Source organism: Haemorhous mexicanus, chromosome 3 (genome assembly GCF_027477595.1).
Source record: "Haemorhous mexicanus isolate bHaeMex1 chromosome 3, bHaeMex1.pri, whole genome shotgun sequence".
Taxonomy (NCBI): Eukaryota; Metazoa; Chordata; class Aves; order Passeriformes; family Fringillidae; genus Haemorhous; species Haemorhous mexicanus.
Window position 1 is genome coordinate 31,024,793 of NC_082343.1, and position 20,051 is coordinate 31,044,843.

General features: G+C 36.6%; 1 protein-coding gene across 1 annotated transcript in view; it reads left to right on the forward strand.

Annotated features, from left to right (window-relative positions):
* KIF6 (kinesin family member 6) overlaps positions 1 to 18,717 on the forward strand; it is a 155,524-nt gene extending 136,807 nt beyond the window's left edge. The window contains exons 17-22 of the mRNA XM_059841246.1: positions 2,716 to 2,797; positions 3,753 to 3,888; positions 5,390 to 5,481; positions 12,364 to 12,453; positions 14,407 to 14,513; positions 17,287 to 18,717. Of these exons, the coding sequence (XP_059697229.1) occupies positions 2,716 to 2,797; positions 3,753 to 3,888; positions 5,390 to 5,481; positions 12,364 to 12,453; positions 14,407 to 14,513; positions 17,287 to 17,303 (524 nt within the window). The 3' untranslated portion in view covers positions 17,304 to 18,717. The remainder of the gene's footprint in view (positions 1 to 2,715; positions 2,798 to 3,752; positions 3,889 to 5,389; positions 5,482 to 12,363; positions 12,454 to 14,406; positions 14,514 to 17,286) is intronic.
* Positions 18,718 to 20,051: the final 1,334 nt, after the last annotated feature.

Below are 20,051 nucleotides of genomic sequence, written 5' to 3' on the forward strand. Positions count from 1 at the left end.
CAGGAAAGGTAAAGAGGAGGAGAAAGGAGAATAGAAGTAGCAGGGAGTGAGGAGAAGGCAGAAGTAGCAGGAAACATAAGTGTTGAAATACCGTCCACCAGACTTTAGAAGTCTTTTTGCTTGGAACGTCAGGAAAGAGCCATCCATGATCCTTTGCATATATATCCTACTGTATATATACATACAGTAGGTATATTCCAAAGGTGTAGTCTTTAGAGCAGAATGTTATTCAGTTCACAAACATATTGCTGCAATGAGCAGACATGACAAGAAACTGAAATGGACATTGCAACAGCTTGGGAAAAGACACTGGAGAACTTACAAAGCAGTGCCCTGGCAGGCATGCCCTGGACTTGACTTTTTACTAGACTTCACCTGACACAGTGATCAGATCTCTTCTGCTTTTGTGACCCAAGCTCAGTGATGTGCATAGGGTTATGTAAGTTTTATCCATCTTCCTGGTGTTATTTCTGCTACTGGGGGCCACACCAGCCTGCAGTATACTCATCTCTTTCCATTCACAAAACTCTGCTGCTCACCTTGTCTACAGCTGTGCTTCTGCCTTTCATCACCAGCTACGGATAATGGGCAGACTTGTGTTCGTGGGTGAGGATGCTGCACCCTGTTTATGATAAAGGTTTTCATCTCATACAAAAGGCTTTATTATTATCTCTGAAGGTAATGTGCAACCAAATAATCCCATCTGCAGCATGTAATCAGCAGAGAGAAAACCATTCTTTTGCTGTTTTTACATAGAAGTGACAAGATTTTGCCTAAGTTTGGCTGACCTTTCAGAGCTAATATAAAAATATTTTTCCAAGTACTAGATGTCCTAATAAACCAAGGAAGGAAAGCTATACTCTGGCTTGTATCACTCTGTAATAACTAGCAGAATTTGGTGATGTTTTCATGTAGGGAAGTCATCACTTCAGAAACAGCATTAAGATTTTAAGATGCTACTCTCTTCCACCCTGTGTTATTTCCCTTCATTATTGGGGGCTAGACCTGCTGCCTCCTGAATTCACACACAGTCACAGATTGTGCAAATAGGACAAATGTACTTCAGTGTGCCCAGGAGAGTCCCCTTTAACCTGATATTGGCTCACACTAGGTCTGGCTGGAATATTCATGGAAACAAACAAGGATTCTCACATGGTCTGTGAGTATGGCTCACTTGAGAGCCAGTAACTCCCTAAATCATTTCAGTTTGTTCCACAAGAGCACATTTCCCTCAAGCCTGGCTGCTGTGTATTCATGAAGTTCAGAAAAGCATGAAGCCTCAGGAACTCTGCAATGAGTGTCTCCCCACCAGTTCCATCTGTAGCTGTTCTTTCCCACATTATGCCTTCTCTTGGGGATGATATGTGAGAAATCAGAAAATCCTCATCCCTTGTAACCGTGGAAAGGTTTGCTCCTTTCCTTAAAGGCTCTGGCACAGTTATGATGACCTTTTTGTTATCTGTTATGTTCAGGTATATCTTTTACAATGTCACTGTTATATCATCTCCTCCACCTCCTGTCTTGTTTGTTCACTTTAACATTTCAAGCAGTTTATATTTTTACCTTTTAAGGGTACTCTCCCTACCACAAATGTATTCACCCCATCCTTCTTTGTAATCACACACAGCAAGGCCTTTCAATGTATGAAATGAGACTTGTGCATGGGCCTTGTCCACCTTGACTGTCTGTATTGACATGCTTTAGCTAAGTAATGAAATAAAATGCTTTTCAACATCATCTGTATTAAGCTATAGGGTGCTACTACAAAAGATTAATGGTTTCAGCTGGTGTGCTGACAGGCAGAGAGGGGTCACTGCTGCCCTACTGTTCCAGACAGAATTCCTCTCCTTGAAGAGAGGGTGCACTCCTCAGGCCTTGTGACAGACTGACAGGATTTATTTTCTTGGCAGAAATAAGAGCTGGGGTGGAAACTTGCATGTATTGTACAGCAAATCTTTTGCTTTTTCTAATTTTTCTTGAGTTAAAAAGGTCATACATATTTTCTTGGGAACGTAAAACTCTTCTCATTCATCCCAGAAACAGAAACTGTTGTAACATTAGTAGGTAACTTTACATTTCCTTTCACCACTGAACATATAAACCATGATGGAAAGACTGTTTCACAATCTCTCAGAATAAGCATATTGTGTATTGCATGTTAACTACCTCTGTTACAGGATAGGGAAATCATAAGCTGCTAACTTAGGCTACTCTTAAGGTATTTCCTTAGTTATCCTTTACCTTGAAATTTTTATCCTGAAATAGTTTCAGGATATTTTCCTTATTTATAATAATTTATTGCTTTCCAAAGTTTATTTCTCTTTCAAGAGCTACTGCTGTCTCTTCTTTTTGCAACAGCTTTTGTTCTTGTTTTTGTTGCCAAAACCATTACAAAAAGTGGTTGAACACATTTGATAATATTTTATGCCAAATATGAATGTTTGACTTGCTTTTATTTATATCTAAAATTACTGTTCCAATCTTCAATGATGAAAAAACCCAATTATAAGCAATTTGATTCAAATTACTAGTTAATGACTATGTCCTCTACCAAGGCCTAAATAGGGAATTTGAAGAAGCATTTCCAGAAGAGAGAAATGGTTAATCACCCCAGTTTCATTAACTGCCTCTTAAAAGATAGTTTTTATTCTAATCAGAAGTTGCTTCTTTGGACACCATATAGTCATTGCTTAAATCTGATCATTTACCCTATAGCTGTTTCAAATCCTTCTGAAGAACTAACGTTTGATCCAGTAGAAGAGAATCTTCGAATGCAAATTGAAGAAGAAAAAAAAAGGTACTACTTCTGCCTCAGATTTCTACCATCCTTCAGAAGATAAATTATACTGATAGTATATTCCAATTACAATTCTGCACACGCAGCTACCCTCAGGGTTTTCTCTGACATTTTAAAAATATCAGCTTTGTGGTTCACTAATAGTTCTAAATTTCTGTATATGCTGTTGGTTTGTCTGTCAGATGCCACAGTAGATGAGAGTGGGAAATTTATGCTTGAGATAAAGGTTAAAAATAAATAAAAACAGCTTAATGTCCTCCCTGAGGATTAGTGTTTGCGACATGTTTGAATCCAAATGTATTGTGAGCCTTTTGGATGATTCAGAAAAGTTCTGCATTTCTTGACCTAAAGAAAACTTTTAGGTTATACAGGATTCACTAAGTGTAAATAATATGCAGATTACACATGGGTAAACCAACCCTTGCCAAGAGGATTAAAAAAAATAGATACAAGGACATCAGAATGAAGTATTTTGCTAGCATTTGTTATTCACAGTCTCTGAGGAAACTTCTGGCTCTTTCCTCCTCCTGGTAAATCTGCAAGTGTCTAACAGCCAAGAGGGTAAGGAAACTTCCATCTGACAGGGGAAGCAGTCTCAGCTCCTATCTGAATCCCAGATACCCATTATTTATTAATGGTAACATGTTAAGAATTCAAAAGAAATATTTTCATAGTTGATCGAACCCATATTTTAGCTGTTAATCAATGTTAATCCCACTTGAATTTCACTAACTTCTTTATGAAATAAAAGGTTTGTGGAATAAGCTTCTTGCACTTACTGTCCCATGAAGCTTTTGTAAAATATGTTTCCTTCTACCATCCATCTGTGTCCTCTGCATCTCTGATTATTGTACATCATTTTATAGTTTAAATCTCTAACAGTTTTAAGTAGGATTAACCTTTGTTCAGATATATGTTGGAAAATCTGTAATACACTTTCTTCTTCTCATATTAGCTATAAAACAGTGTACAGTCGCTTCAAAGGACTGAAGGTAGAGATTGAGCACCTGCAGCTTCTTATGGAAAAAGTAAAGATGAAGCTGCAAAAAGACTTTGAAGTCTGGTGGTCTGAAGAGGCAGAAAAATTCCAGGTATGAAATAATTTTGTATTTCTTCCATTTTCATGTAAATATAACTTCTTCAATAATTTCTTAAAGAAGTAGTTAATTGACTAGACAGAAAGGAGTATGAAGGAAGGAATTCAGGGTCTGGTTCATCTGTACTTATGCCAAGGTAAGTTGGACAAAGGTAATGTGAATTATACTTGTGTGAAGCTAAAAAAAAATCAAACAAACTCATTTTCTTCCTGCTCTATTTTCTTTTTTATGTTCTCCCAAACAACTTGATTAGTAGGGAAGTATGGGCCCAAAATGCTAACAACTCTGAAAGAATATCATCAGATTGCAAAAAATAATCTTTTTTACTGCTAGCAAAACTATGATTTCATCAGCATTTTTTTGCAGCAAATATAGTTGCTTTTTAGCTTCCTTTGCTTGCAAAGGCTCCAGTAACTTTTCAGCTTCCCTAGGCTCGCAGTGGGTCATCAGCTCCCAGCACAGTGTGTTTCCTCACTCTCTAGCTGAAGTCCACCAGTGTTTAAGAACAGAGTGCTCTAATGCAATGACTTGTGTAAAAATGAACTAAAGACCTGTCATTTTAACCAGTGTATTGGAAATTCATAACACAGTCAGTCTGAAAACTACACTCCACTGAAACAACCTAGCTTTCTTGTGCTCCCCTTCTGACACTTTTTTAATGACTTGCAAGTAGTGACACAGCAACTCACAGCAAAGCTTGGCCATGAAAGGTACATCAGTCTCATGAAAAAGAACGCTGAGTGCAGTCCATCCCATATCATTTATTATTAAATGGAAGAGAAGATTTTCTCCTTGAGGAAAAGTTGTTATAAACAAATAAAGTTTTAGCTTATATTTTGGTTAATTCTCATTAGTATTAATTTAAACTGTATCTTTAGGAAAACAGCCTAAAATAAATACAGAACTTGACATAGGGAACTTAGTTATCCATACACTGCCACCTAAGCAGCTTAACTGCAAGTTAGCATGACCAAATACTTTTCCAGTTAACATCCCTAACTATATTAGTGGCAAAGAGGATGATGTTTTAGTCTCCCTCCTGTCTAAATATTTAGGCTTTTCAAAGCACTGCAAGTAATATTCTTGAATCCACAGCAGCAAATTTTTCTCCATCCCTTAAAAGGAGAGTTCCGTGATTCAACCTCTCATGATTCATCAGTAGAAGATTGGAAAACTGGAAAACATAATTGGGATTGATTTCTTAGATCTTGACCTATATATACATCTGAGCTCCCTAAGAAACTGAAATTGGTGAACATATACTTTTACATATTAAAAACCTGTAACTTGAGCTTAAAAATACTTGAACCAATCCTAAATACTTTTCTCTTTGTTCAGAAGTGTTTGTGCAAGTGGAGAAAATACTGTGTGATTCAGGCTCTGTGTTTTCTGAATGAGTCATTGCTTACCTTGTTATTGCTGAAATTTATAGGCCAGTATGAAGCACTTTAAAAAAATCCTAGCCTGATAATTTTGTTTTTCAATTTAAACCCAGCAGGAAAAGCCAGAGATGGTTGCCTCACCAAATACTGTCAATCCTGTTTATCCACAGCTTATCAGATCCTCACAGCACCTATCACCTATCAGGTAAATTGTTCATTTTTCTTTTCCTTCCTTACATGGGAAAAAATGCACTTTTAACTTTTAATAAAAGTGAAGTTGTCCAGAATGCTTTTGCAAATACTACACTGAAACACTGTATTTTTAGTTACAACAGAAATGATTGTGTAAAAAATGAAATTTTATCATTCAGTTATTTGGAAGTCCTGTTGAAAGTAGGACATCAGTTATTTTGGTCTTGGAACCTTGGAAACCTTTCTATAGGGGCCCCATGACAGCTAAGAAAGGTAAGCCTGCTAGCAGTCAGTTTTGTGTATGAGGAGATTATATCTCCTTTGGGATGTATGCAGAGGACTTCAAACCAGAAGAGATTTAAAAATTATTTCATATATATCCTAGATAGGCTTGCTCCTGAAAAAGTCATGGTACTACATTTATGCAGCATATTATTCCACAATTATATTTTATATGATAAGTAAGATGGTGATGTGTCTTCTGCAGGAGAAAAATGTAATAATCTTGGTTGTTTCATCAACAGTCACCTCTGAATTCAAAACCTCTAATTTAAATTTGCAGTAATTGATTTTTCATAACCATCAGGGAAAGCAGTGTGCAAGAAACCACATACCTGACTGTGCAGATTTCCATATTCAAGGACAATAAATGAAGTGTTCTCTCCCCTTCCTTCTTCTTTCTCTCTCCCTCTTCCTCTTTCCCTCCCCACCTTTCTCTTACTCTCTTTTTCTGCCCCTCTACCCTCCTTCTTGTTATGCAATTAACATTTCTCTGATGAGTGGCTTTACCTACATTTATATGACAGTAATCTGCATAAATGATGTTTTCCTGTTTTCTTAAAACTGTAAAATAGCTTCTAAGTTTTATTTAACACTCTCATGTATCTGTAGTAAATGCTTCATAATCAGTTCAGAAAATGATAGACATAGCCCTCAAAGTTTTCTGAGAAGACATTTTTAGATCTCTCAAACTGATGAAAACCTACTCCAGTCTTCTCTACTTTGCTTTGGTTCCTATTCTGTGTCCTCTCAAGACTTAGGCATTAAACACTTTGCCAAATGGTTTTAGGCCTAATCTGTGCTGTTCATTTCTGGTCTCAGGCTGGAGGTTACTTGTCCCAGAGAAAAGCTCATGGAACAGAACATGAGAGCATTTTTGGTCTACCTTAGCACAAATCCAGCCAAATTAGTTTAAGCAATCCATTACTGTCACTCTCTGTACCGTCCTTTGAACTAAGCACATCTTGCACAACCTCTCTGCCCTACTGATCTTGGGAACAGCAAATTTCAGTTGGTGTGCTGATGCATTGCTCAGGAGAGCAATACCTTTTGCATTCTAAATAAAAATTCTTGAACTAAAAAGAGCCTATGGTAATGCCCAGGTACTTTCTAGTGCAATGGGGAACTGGCCTCCAGCAGTGGTGAATCCTCCTTTCCATACCCTGGCTCAGAAATAAAATTGCATAACTGATTTCTGTATGTTTTTTTAAGCATTTCTATCAAATGCTCTTACTGTTCACGTTTATTACTGGAGGACAAGTCTAAGGAAAGCCCATCTGGCCTTTTGACTAGAATGGAGAAAGGTGCGTGGTTGCTTTCAGCTGCCAAGCTTACTTCGGAGTCCTGTACTGCCGCACATGATTCCCTGCAAAAAGCAGATGTTCTTTACAGTGAACAGTTTCTCTGTGTCTAAGTAATGGGCTTACTGACTGAGGCTGACTGGATGATCCTTGCGTAAATATCACAGACACAGAATATTTATCTTCTGGAACTAAAATTGTAGAGCGAGTTGGGATGGATGGAGTTTTATTTTCCCATCTCTAGCAATATGCTTGCAATAATCTTTAAAAGTCAAGCACTCTTTCCTTCCTATGATTCTAGAAAGTTGATCTTATTTTATGTTAGGCTGTTTAAACATATTTTACTCAGGCACATTTCCAGTGGCATGTGTATGGAAGTAGAAACACTGTTTCTGCTTTTTCTGAGGCAGGAACTACAGGCTTAACCTCCCACTGTGCATGAAAATTTACTTTTTCCCCTACCCGAGTCAATAACATTTTAGAGTAATGCTTTCAAATTTCAGACTTTAAAAGAATAAAATAGTAGAATATTTATTTCCCAAGGATTTCTTTGGCCCCATTTGTCACAGCAACTTTACTTACCCCTTCCCATAATTTTGTAGAATGAATCCAGGCTACAGGCACTTCTTTTCCTGAGACACAAATGGCTCTTTTTTTCTAACTTATATAAAAATCAACCGTCTCTTTCTTTGGAATAATGTTGCTGTCTTCACCCAACAGAATAACCAGCCGCCAAAGCAAAAGCTGACCTAAAATGTGTTTGATATAATGTGGTGTAAATAAAACCTGTTTCCAAGATGGAATTCAGTTAACAGGTGTGTTCAATAAGTATAAGATCTAAAACTAAGTAGGCTAAATTCTAAGGCTGCTATTGACAGAGTAAGTATGCAGTAAAACCATTCAGACAAACTCCTGAATGGGAATGGATGTAAAGACAATCTTCAGGCTAGAAATTATTATTTATATAACTCAGCATGCAAAAGACACAGGTGTGTTCCTAATCTTTATATGGGTTTGAACAAAGTCTTTTGGTCACCTTCTTGTGTGTGACTTGTGTGCATTGTTATTGTTTGACACACCTTAGTCACATTTCCAGAGAAAATTAAGCCTGGGGAAGGCTCAAATTTTATTTTATACTAAGTTAATTTATAACTAAAATAACCAAGAAGGGAGGCTGGTAATCCTTTTGAGGCTTAAGAAGGATACACACACCTAAAAGGCACTTGATCCATGGCCAAATATATCTCTTTTTTTGGTTGAAAAAATGGTTGAATTGTTAAAGTGTCGAAATTAGTCTATGTTAATAAAAGAGTTGAATTGTGAGCATTTCTGACTCAGTCAGTGAGGTCTGAAAGCTGTGGTGCTACCTGAACTCACACTGTACATATGTTTATGTCTCTTAATGAATTCCTGTCAAGGCTACAAGAAGTCTGAAAATGCATGTCGGGCTCAGCAATCCATGTGTGCTCCACGCATTCAGAATTCAAGCACAGCCTTTTGTTCTTCCTCATACAGTGTCTCCCACAATGGCTTTCATTTAAGGAATTTATCAGATCCTTGTCTATTCAAATTGCTTCTCTCACTGAACATTTCATTTCAGTCGTGTTGAACGGTTCTTGTATTCCCTTTGAATCATGTAAATGTTAGATAGTTATTCAAATCTTATAAAAATTTTGGGGTTTTTTCCTCCTCTTAGAATGAATGCATTCCTTTTTATCTCAGTCAAATCTTTCTTAACCTCACTCATTTCCTTTTACTGCATCTCATTTGTCCTATTCCAGCAAGCCCCGCAGTATGTTCAACCTCAGACTCCTCGGCTGTTCTGTTTCTTATTCAAAGTCTTCCTGGCACTTTAAATTCCCTTGGAGCTATTTTCAAATAAATCTTCATGTTGTCTGATGACTCTAAGTATCAGATTTTTTTAACAATTACTGTCCTGGATTGCAACAATTACCCCCTATATTAATGTTGTGTGAAACAAGGTCAATGTTTACATATTTTACAGCATTTTCTGTCTAATCATTTTTTATTCCTGCCAATTTTCTGCAATGTTACACAATGATGAAAACATAATCTGGGAATAACATCATCAATTAGAGACATTTCAAAAGGTTTTCATGTTCTTTGGTAACAACTGGAACAATACATCTACGAATTTGCAAGTTAGGACAAATTTAATTTTGTAGCCAGCTACTAAAATGCTCAGCTTTAGGCAGCTTGAATCTTTCCTGTCTTTACACTGAACATCTGTTCCCCTCATGTCCAAAACTCAGATAATTGGACAACTGCAGCTGAGGTTTTCTTAATATCACAGAGGTTGCACACCTTCAAATTTTCATTTCCATTTTAATCTACCTGATTTTCCATTATTTTTCAGCTGGCAAATTAAGCACTCATACCATGACATGCATCATCTCTGTAGCTCTTCTACCCTGTGTACTTGATGGAGCTGATCAGTCCATGGATCAATTGTCTCTGGTCCTTGGGTTTCCGCAGCAAAGGAAAAGCTGCTGCAGCCCTGTGTACATCTCTATGACCCCTGTCCCATGCCTGACTGAGACATACACTCTAAACAGAGGATTCTCCCCCCACCCAGCCCCCCAGAAAAAGAAAGTTATCCACTGAGTGAAACATCAGGTACTAAGTTATGAAAACAAACAGACATATAAACTTGACAGACTATCTTTAATCTCCAGAAAAAGTAGGAATTTTACTGAAGTTGTCAGAAAACAGTCTTTGAGATTTCTTAAATTCAACTCAAGGAAAAGTCAGATAGCTTGAGAATGAAAATGGGAATCACACACTGTCAAAACAAGTTAAATAATGTTAGAGGTTAAAGCTTGGACAACAGACAGATGCAGGACTTACATAACTTGTACATCCACCCAAACCCAAAATGTGATCCTGGAATGCCTGTTTACACATTAGAGAAATGTTGAATGGCACCTCTAGAGATCTCTGGATGAATCCCTTGCTTGAAGAAGACTTTCATCACACTAAAATGTGTCAGGCATGTTTTTGTTTGGCTTTGTTGGAGCATCCTGAGATGTCCAGTCCTTCATGCTGGTCACACAGAGAGGGGTATCATTAGCTCCACCCCATGCTAGCATAATGACTTTCCATTAAATCTAAAGCATTACTAGAACATTTCTCAATTTTTTGCATTATTAGAACAGCATCTAACACTCAGGTGAATAAGGAGTGTCCTGACTTCTAAGAACAGGCTAGGAACAAGTTGTATCTGAATGTACAAACCACTGCACAACAAAATTACTCTCTTTTGTCCCCTTATGATTCAACTTATCTTGCAATGTCAGTATCAGAGCTTCAGTATGAAGGATGCAAATTATCCCCATACAGCCCATCCCTCTAGCCTAGGAATTAGAGAAATCTCTAGGATATAAGTGATGGATTTGAGTTGTGCCAAACTGATGGACTCATTTGTTAGATTAGTACACTCTTATGAGGAAGCAGAACTTTGCGTCATTTCAAAAAATAGTTATAAGCTTCCTTTTAAATTTCCTTAACTTGCACAACAAAAATGTCTGCTTGCAACCCCACAGGCCCAGGATAGGACATAAAGGTCCATCTCTAAGCGCAGTAATGTTAATTTCCTGATTTTGGGCATCATCTCAGTCAGTCTAAGTGGGTTTTTTAATATTCCTTTCCATGGGTGCTGAATTCTCCCAGAGCACCCTGAGGCAAGTTTTGCTATATTGTCCTTGCGTCCAGGAATGTACTTGAAAATGACATCCCTAGAGTTCCAACTATGTCACACCTTACTATATAGGGGTTTTTTTTTAAATCAGTCTAAATCTAAATCCCTTTCAAATGGGGATTTAACAATTTTTTTTTTTTTTAGTGGAAAAAAGAAGTAATTCAAATATGTAAACTACCACAACTTTAAAATACTTCAGCTGCCTCACAGTATTTGTAAAATTATACATTTTGTGCATGGCAAAGAGAAAGCAAAGATGCTTATTTTAATAAAAAGAAAGCAATGAAAAAGAATCACATTAAGTCACATAACTTTATGTTTGTTGTAGGCTAAGAATAGAGTCAGGGATGGTTGCTATGGTTCAGTTGATGTGTAGCGATTTATTAAACCTCGGTTATGTGACTTGGATGCCTCAGTATCTCAGGGCACAGACACAGAGGCCTTTTAGAAAACTGAATTTAAAAGACTAAATCACTTCATTTTTAAGAACTGCCAAATCAGTGGAAAAAATGTTCAGGAAATCCTAAAGCAGAATGACGATATAAGGTTCTCAAATATTGTTGAACCACATAGTAGGTAATAACATCACACATCCTTTCTAGCTCTTGTAATATGTAGATGTAATAAAGTACAGAATATTATTGACATTAAATAAGATATTGCTTTAGTTGAATTAGGCAGGTGTGAATGGTGTGGGACTTGAGGAGTTAAAGAGAATCATTCAGCAAACCTGGAGCTGTTCAGCTGAAAATGACTTATACTCCTGGGCACAATATCTTCTGCAAAACTGAACCTGGCACAGTGTAACACAGTAAAATTTTAGTAATAAATTTCTTTCCCTTTTCAAATTCTCTGCCAGAAATATCAATTCATCAGCCAACAATGAACAAACTACTGCAGAGTTAGAAAAGCAAGAACTTGCCAATCCTGCCATCTACTGGAAAAATCCTTACACTGAGTAATTTACTTTTTCCACTCTAAGATTGGCACCAGATCTGGCAGTATGTGCAACCCCCAGGAAAAGCAGAGAATCCCTAGATATCCAGTGGTGGAAAACTGCCTCCCTAACAGTGAGCTTCCTTATAATGATATCTGCAGGGGCAGGAATGCACAGCAGCTGTTTGCAATATATTTGGCTATCATCAACAAGCCCCATCCCAAAGTCCTCACTGAGTTTTTACCCGGTCTCTCATTGATTTTGGTAACAATTTTGCCTGACTAAAGAAAGAATAGAAAATGAGCAAGGGCCTCACTTGGCTAATACTCAGTTTAAGAACTAAATATACCATTACAAACTGTACATTGGATATATTGAAGTGCTTTATGAGTCTGGCTTAGAAGGCAAATACTAAAAGTATATTTTTTGTGAAGGTATTTGTCATTTTTTCATAGCCACATTCTCTCCATAAACATAATAACCATACAGATTAAACTGAAAATCTTCTTTCAGTAAAAAAGCGTTTTATATAGATTTTTAAAATCTTGAAAAACATCTTCTTTGTAGTTAATTGGTGCATGCATTAATATTGCCTACACAAGGGCTATGTTATTTTCTTTATTTCCTTAATTTTCTTTCATTTCTTCATTTCCCATTCAGTTTTTTAGACACCAGCAGAGACAGCCCTAATGAAGATCCAGCTGTGAAAAACAATTCAGTCACTTCTGCTAGCCCAACTTTAAAAACAAGGTAAGAACTATACCTTGGCTACTCAGAGGAAAGAGCAAAGTACAAAATAATATAATGCCTTCACAATCCTCCACAATCCTCCATGAAATATAAAAATAAAAAAATTTACAGATTGCAGATTTTCCTCCAACTTTCAAACCAACTTCAGGCTGCCACATAGCTTTACACCAATCTGCTGCATCATCAGTATTACAAAGGTGGTTTCGTGTTAGGCCTGAAGCTTTTTCCTCTATAAACTTATGAATATTCATGACTGTGCCTTCCCAGCCTTCTCAGAGAAAGGGATTCTGAAAGAGTAAATAAAACTATTTGAAAATAAGAGAAATCAGAGTGTGTATGTATTGAAGAATTGTAGAATGCAGGAACTAGGCAGAGATTTTTTCATACTTGTGATTTTGTCTTTAAAGTATTTTTAATCTCCCTCACATAAATTATTCTGTTAAAATAAAATGGCAACAGTTTCAGGCTTGGCAAAAGTTATATATCATGTTTTCTCAAAAGAGATACTGCTTTGTGAAAATTAGCTTATCAGGTTAACAGAAACTTCTAGGGTTTTGAGCCTCTCTATTTTTTCTAGTGTGTTTATTTCCATGTTCTTTTCTCCCACTGAAACATTATGCCAAGTCACTCTGCTTCCAGAAGTTATATTCTTATTGTGCTCAACAGTTCTGGCTATCAATGCCCTTAGGAAAATATGGTCAAGTTACTGTTTTTCCTACTGCATTAGTAAGAAGAAAGCACATGGGGTTTTTTTCTTTTATTTTCCAAAACAGTCCGTATCTAGAGCAGAAAAAAATAGTGGAAAATGTCATCCCCCAAAACCTAATGTTTTAAATTGCATTTGGGCTTAAGAAAAGCAGAAGAAAAATAGGAGCTAAAATGGAATTTAGAGAATACCTTCTCAATATACTGTGGGTTTTTATTTTTTGTATTGTTGCTACGTAAATGAAAATCAATCAAGAATAGTCCCTTATTGGTCTTCTGTGTTTACCTCGTAAATTGCATAAAAAATAGGGGAGTTTTAAGTTCAAAGTAATTTCTTCCCTTTTTTTCCATTTTGGTTCACTGATTCAGCAACTGAGAACTTAATTAGTAGTACAAAGACAAGGATATTACACTGCTGCATGTCAGTCATACAAACCACCTACTGCTGCAGTCAATAAGGAACAGTGAAAATAACTATAATTACAGGGGTATGATATGTAAAAAAAAAAGAAGTTTTTCCCTTCAGTTCCTCTTGTCCTTCTATATTGTAATTTTTTGTTGCTGTGTTTCTCATCTCCCAATTAGTGCTCAATCTTCAAAGAAGGTTAAAGATGCAGGTGGAAATTCTTAGCTTTCTCAGCTGATTAGAACAGCTTCATTGTATTACATCATCTTACATCACCAGAGGATCTGTCAAAAGCAGTGATAAGTCAATGATTTAACCAGCATAGGTACATGAGTTCAGCTGGGCCTGGAGATTCAGCAGCACAAAGGATTTGTGTCTGTCAGGAGATGTCCTGAGTACCACATGATTGTTTACTTCTGTGTATGTATGAAAACTTAATTCCCCCACAGCAGGCAAAAATTCTATTGATCTGTTCTGATGTATAACAGCTTGAAGCAAGCAAACACATGGCGTAGTCATATCCATCACTTCCTTGGTAAACTCACTACATTAAGCTTTTCCACTTGGGAATTAAGTCTTTGATTCAGCACTACAATATTTTTAACCCTCTGTGAGAGGTCTATAGCTGATAAGCAAGTACCCTTCCCACACTAAAGAGATAGGGGCTAATCTTAGGAACCTACATAAGACCATTAAGAAGTCCTGAGATCAATTCTCTGCTAAATTGTGCCATATCTAACAGTGCATCTAAAGAATAAAATCCTTTATGGTGAAAAAAAGAGGAGACAGAAAAATTAACCTTCTTACTCCCTTGAGTTCACAAGCATGCTTTTTTATTTCAGGACCCCACCAAGTTCAAGTACATCTATTCCTCTGACTGGAGACAGCCAGGCTGATGCTGACATCCTAGCTTTCATTAAAGCAAGACAGAACATCCTCCAGAAGAAAGGTAAATCCTGCCAAGAAATAGAAAGCCAAACCAAAATCTGCAGTACATCATTTTGAAGTCAAAGTAGCTTTAGTCCACATTACACTGATGCAAGTGAAAACTGGTTCTGGCTTCAGTTATATTACATTTTGTTCTCATCTGTTCTAAACACTTGAGGTTCTTCACATGTATTTCTTAAGTGGCTCAATGCTGCAGTGAAAAACTACTAAGGCTCTCTGTTATACTAAGCCACCATCAGTGAATGTCTGGGGCATGCATGGCTGTGCAATCTGCATAGTATATTATTTTACTCTTAAGCAAATGCATTTGAATGTGGTTCCTTGATGATCCAAATTTTCCTGTATAGATTTTCTTTGAACTATGTGTCCTGGTTTGCATCTGGGACAAATTTAGTTGTAACAGTTGAAACCAAATAAAGATAACTCAAATGATTGCACTGTACCCCTGCCTCAGGAGGCCAACTGGCCCACTGTGCCTGGAAAAGAGAATATCCTTAACAGGTATTTCACTATGTCAAGGTCTAATGAAAATTTCTATGAGTATTTGTCATCAAATCAGGTACCGAGAGTAATCGTAGGAAGGTAATAAAGTTCACTCTAGAGTGCAGATAAGTAAAATTGGCAGGAAGCAGAAAGTAATAAATAAACAACAGTGGCACTGCAAGATAACCTAAAATTTATTATGATAAAGAAAAATGACCTGTGATTTTTTTTCCTGAATAATAGTTTTTAGTGGCAGCAACCAATTAGACAGAATATGAGCATGTTAGTGGTTACTGAAGCAATAACTTTCCATCAGCACTTCAGTGCTGACGACAGCATTTTTCAACAGGCTATCTGCACCTGGCAGATGGTGTTAGCACTGTCACAAAGTGGGGCTTTGGTATCACACTGCTTATCAGAAAACTGTCAGGTAAACACACACTGGCTGAAAAAACAGTGTCCCTACACTCATCCAAAGCAAACACTTAACACGCTTAAGCTTTGGGATCCCTTTTGTCTTTATTTAGAAAAGCTGTTGTCAGGCTTCTTTTGGAAATGAAATTAAACTGGATTTATAGGCAGCTCATCAGAAGAAGGCTAGAGATAAATGTCTTACAACAAACATTTCAGACCTTCAGAAGGCCCAAATCTGACTCAATCTGTGACGTAGAGTAATGTAATTAACAAGAGCACATTTTATCCTATCATTATCTCCTGAATCACACCATATCAAGAATGTGTCTCTTAAGTACCTTTTGCATCCTGATTGTTTTCAGCCAGTGGCTATCACCTGGCATCATCCATCAGTTTCAGAAGGGACTAGACATTATCAACATTGACAACTATTTAGACCCCAAGTCATAAAAGGTATTCTTGTGGAACAAAGGACAGTCAATAATTTTAAAATTATTCTGAATTTCAGTCAGACAAGATGAGCTGCCCTGAGTAGATGAAAAAGAAATGGAGTAGCATTTGATCTTCCTGGCAGTGCAGGGCTGGATGACTCAACAAATTGCTAAGTATGAACAGGAGAATAAAAATGTAAAGAGGCTATATCAGTTCAACAAACGTATAGGGACCTGATGTGTCACAGACAACAGACCACTCAGCAGCAAGTTTTGAGAAGGATTTGGACCTAGCAGATCAAAAAAGGCTTTTCTTCCTTGTAAGGAAAGGCAGAACCTTCCAGATTTAAGGGATGGAGCCACTGACAGCATGAACCATTGAGCAAATAAAGTTTGTAAATTCTAATTTAGCAAGATAAAGGAGGAGAACTAGGGGACAGGGATGGGGGCTATGATGTCCCCATTCTGCCCCCACAAAATAAAACTCTCAGATGTAGAGTTAGGTGGAAAGGAAGAGTAGAAGAAGAATGTAGTCTTACTTCAAACTTCGGAGGAAAAAACACTGTGTCATCAGTCATATAACTTTTCTTCAAGAAATTTCAAACATATGAAAAACCAAAGAGAAATTATTTGCCCAGAGCAACTAAGCTGAGTCAGACACTTTCACACAGAACCTGAGTCCCACTACAGTGCTCTGTTGCTTCCTTACCAAACTCTCTTCAACTGAGATGATCAACAATCATTTCCACATTTGCATGCAAATGTATTCGCTCTCAGCCTGGCTGTTACACACACAGTGCCCTGCAGGAAACATGAGGAAGCATAGGGTCAGCCAAGCCAAAGTCTGCTGGGCTTAAAAACTGTCAACATCCTTGCTGCTCTTTCCTTTATTGATCCTGACCCTTTCAAAATGTTGTATTAATATCTTAGAAGCAAGCTGGGGGCCCTACTATACATTAGAGGGGAAGGAAAAAAAAATAAGAATAAATGTGTGCAGAAGCCAACAGAGTGGAAAATAAGTTTCATAAATGGAAAGCATGGGAATGCTCAATATCCTTAGTGACAGTAATGCAGGGGTGGGAATGAGAGGTCTCAGTAAAGATTACCTCAGGGACTGTGGGTTATTACCATTTGCTTTCTAAACAGAGCGGAATTAAAGCAGGTACATTCACAGGGTCTTGCTGGGATTGTTAGAGCACTGTAATAACTACACTGGAAAGCTTTTTAGAAAAGGGCTACTTGGCAAACATGCTTTTGATGCAATGTTCAGTGTTGGGGTAAAGAAACGAAAATGTGGAAGAGTAGATGAATGATGTTTGCGTCTTAAAAGATTTAAATTAAAGGATTTTTTTTTTAATTTCTTCTGTTTTGTATTTCTGAAGTTTGTTTTAAAACTGCCAATGCAACCTGAAATGTAGTCTAATGTATTTCTTTATCTCCTTTCAGGCTTGGGGAACAAATGAAATTCTTGTCACAGTCCACTATTTTCTTTTAGAAACAGTGAGAGACCTTTATTCTTTCCTTCCTCTTCTGTTTAGAAACAGGTACAAGTAAGTACTTCAGATGTACAGGTTTAATTGGTAATGGCATATAAATTGTCTTTGACAGCAATATCCATTTCTCTGACAATAGATATTTGAGTATTTGCACTCAGTATCTTCACTTTGCATTAAGATTAATAAAAATGAAACAACTAATCAGGAGTTTGCCAAACATGTTTGTTTATGAGAATTCATCAACATTTCTAAATGTTAAAATTATCTAAAGTATTAATGCTCTTATACATCTTTAATCTGGGAAAGACTTATTATTACTGGTAGAGTTTTTTGCATTGATTTGCATAAGGCTTTGTTAATTATACCTATTGAACATCAAGAGATATCAATTCAATAACACTAGTTATCTGGGTAATAAAATTCCATAAAATTTCATTTGAGATTTTTTCCCCCTCAAGGAATAACAATTTTCATATCAGATTATTAGAAAACTGAAACTGAATTGTAATATAAAACCAAATGTATTTTAGAAAGTAATTCTAGAGCTCAAAAATTTCCCAGCTGTTTTCTTTTTATTTGAATGGACTAAATGCTGTGCAGAATGGATTAAATGTTGTGCAAAATGAATACCCTTCCAGAATATACAGATTTCAGAAGAAATAACTACACTAAATAGGCTTTAAACAGAACAAAGCCAATACTTCTGAAACACCAATGAGATGTGAAAATTTAAATGCATTTATATCTTATATGCAATGTAATTTCGCTATTGACTTGGTACTATTTTATTGCATAATATCTAGTTATGAAACAATTTGTTTTACACACCAAATTAAAATCAAAAATGCAATGCAAAGTACAGTCTGTTTCTCTGAGGTATACATATTACCATATTGAAGCTGTCACTTTTCATGCTAGTGATAATCTTGTAGGCATGCATTTAGAAGTGTATGGGTTGGTCACATAAAAGTAAAACAATATATTGGCAGAAGTCCCATATTCTCAAGGATGTATATTTCTTTATATATGTACTGATAATTCTTTGTCAAATTCATAATTATACAGAAGTACATGGTGAATTGTTGTGTTCAGACCTACAGAAGATATGTTTGTCAAATTACAATTAATATGCAATCAGTTCAAAAGTATTAAAGTTATACCTTTTTTTGCATTTTAATTTTCTGTAAAAGTCAACGCAGATACCAGATAAATTGGTAAGCTTCAGCAGAATTTAGTATGTGCAAACTGAGATAAAAGTCAAATCTACTCTTGCTTTGAGAAGAGTTCAAAAATTTGGTCAGAATTTAAAAAATCCACAGGCTTTCTCCCTTTTACATGTCTGCTTTGTTGGAGATTATATTAAAATGTCCTTCTTCCAGAATTTTTATGTCTGTCATTATTTTTCTTCTTCTCACTCTTTTATATATAAACACTGTATTAAATATGCTCTGTATTATTGTTCATACAGCTTTGTGGAGGAGAGCAGGGCCACATTCCTGCTTACATTCAACACTGCTAGCTGGAGAAGAGCCACAGGTTCCAAAACGTTGCTGGGTCACACAACCACCTTTTTTTGTTTCCAGTGAAATACCCATTGGGGTCAATTTATTTGAAGGTGGCTGAAAGGGAATCACTGGTCCAACATCTCCTTCCTTTTGACATTGAAACATTTCCAATAACTTTAAGTAACTGGTTAAAGAAGGATTTCAGTGCTATCCTTGTATGAGTTATGTGATGCTGCAACTACTTGAAGATTCAGTGTTCTGTTCTCCATTTTCCACACATCTCACAGAGAGAAAAGAATTCCTTACTCTTCTGTTTCAAAATTCTCTAGCCTTTTTTTACTCTATTATAAATTTGGTGTGAAATTCAATCACTGTCAACAAAGTAGTACCTGATTGGCAAAATGGTCTGAGATTAAGATTATACCAGGCACTTAAGATCTTTGACAAAATTGCATCCAGTAATAGGAAACTGTATAAAACCACACCAAAAAATAGAAAATCTTTCTTGCATATTTTGAAAATTTTCATAAGGTCCGGTGGAAAAAAAAAAAGATTGCTCATTTAGTAAATAATAGTCTTAAGACACAAAGCATTCTCTTTCTAAAAAAAAAACTTCATTGGAAATTGTCTCAGCAGGTCTTTAATCCCACCTCTTCCTCAAGAAAGCATGAGCTACAAGATCAAACCAAGCTGCTGACGGCTTTGTTCAATACGGTCTTGAAAACCTCCAAGAACGGAGACCACATAACCTTTCTAAGCAATTCATTCTAATGTTTGACTGTCATCGTGACAAAAAGGTTTTCTCCTATATCCAGCCTGAACTTTTCTTTTTGTCATTATCTGTCTTCCTTTCACAAGCCACACTGTCAAAAGCCTGGCTCCAGCTTTTGGTGGCCTTCTCTCAGGTGCTGGAGGGCTTCTGGATCTCTTCTCTAAGTCTATGTGGCTTTCTGAAAGCATTGACTGCTTCAAGAAATTCTTGTTGGCCACAGACAAGCAAAAATCCTTCTTTTAATAATCTCTCTTCATATAACTTCAAGATTAATTTGAAATAACCCAAGCATTTGCTACATTGAAGAAACAACCAGAGGCCCACATTTATCCTGGTCTTGAATCCTCTCTGGGCCACCTGTAAAACAGCATTGTTAAGCATGGCATTCCTCATGCACATCTCACTTCAGTCAATTCACATGATATCTAGCTTGGTTTG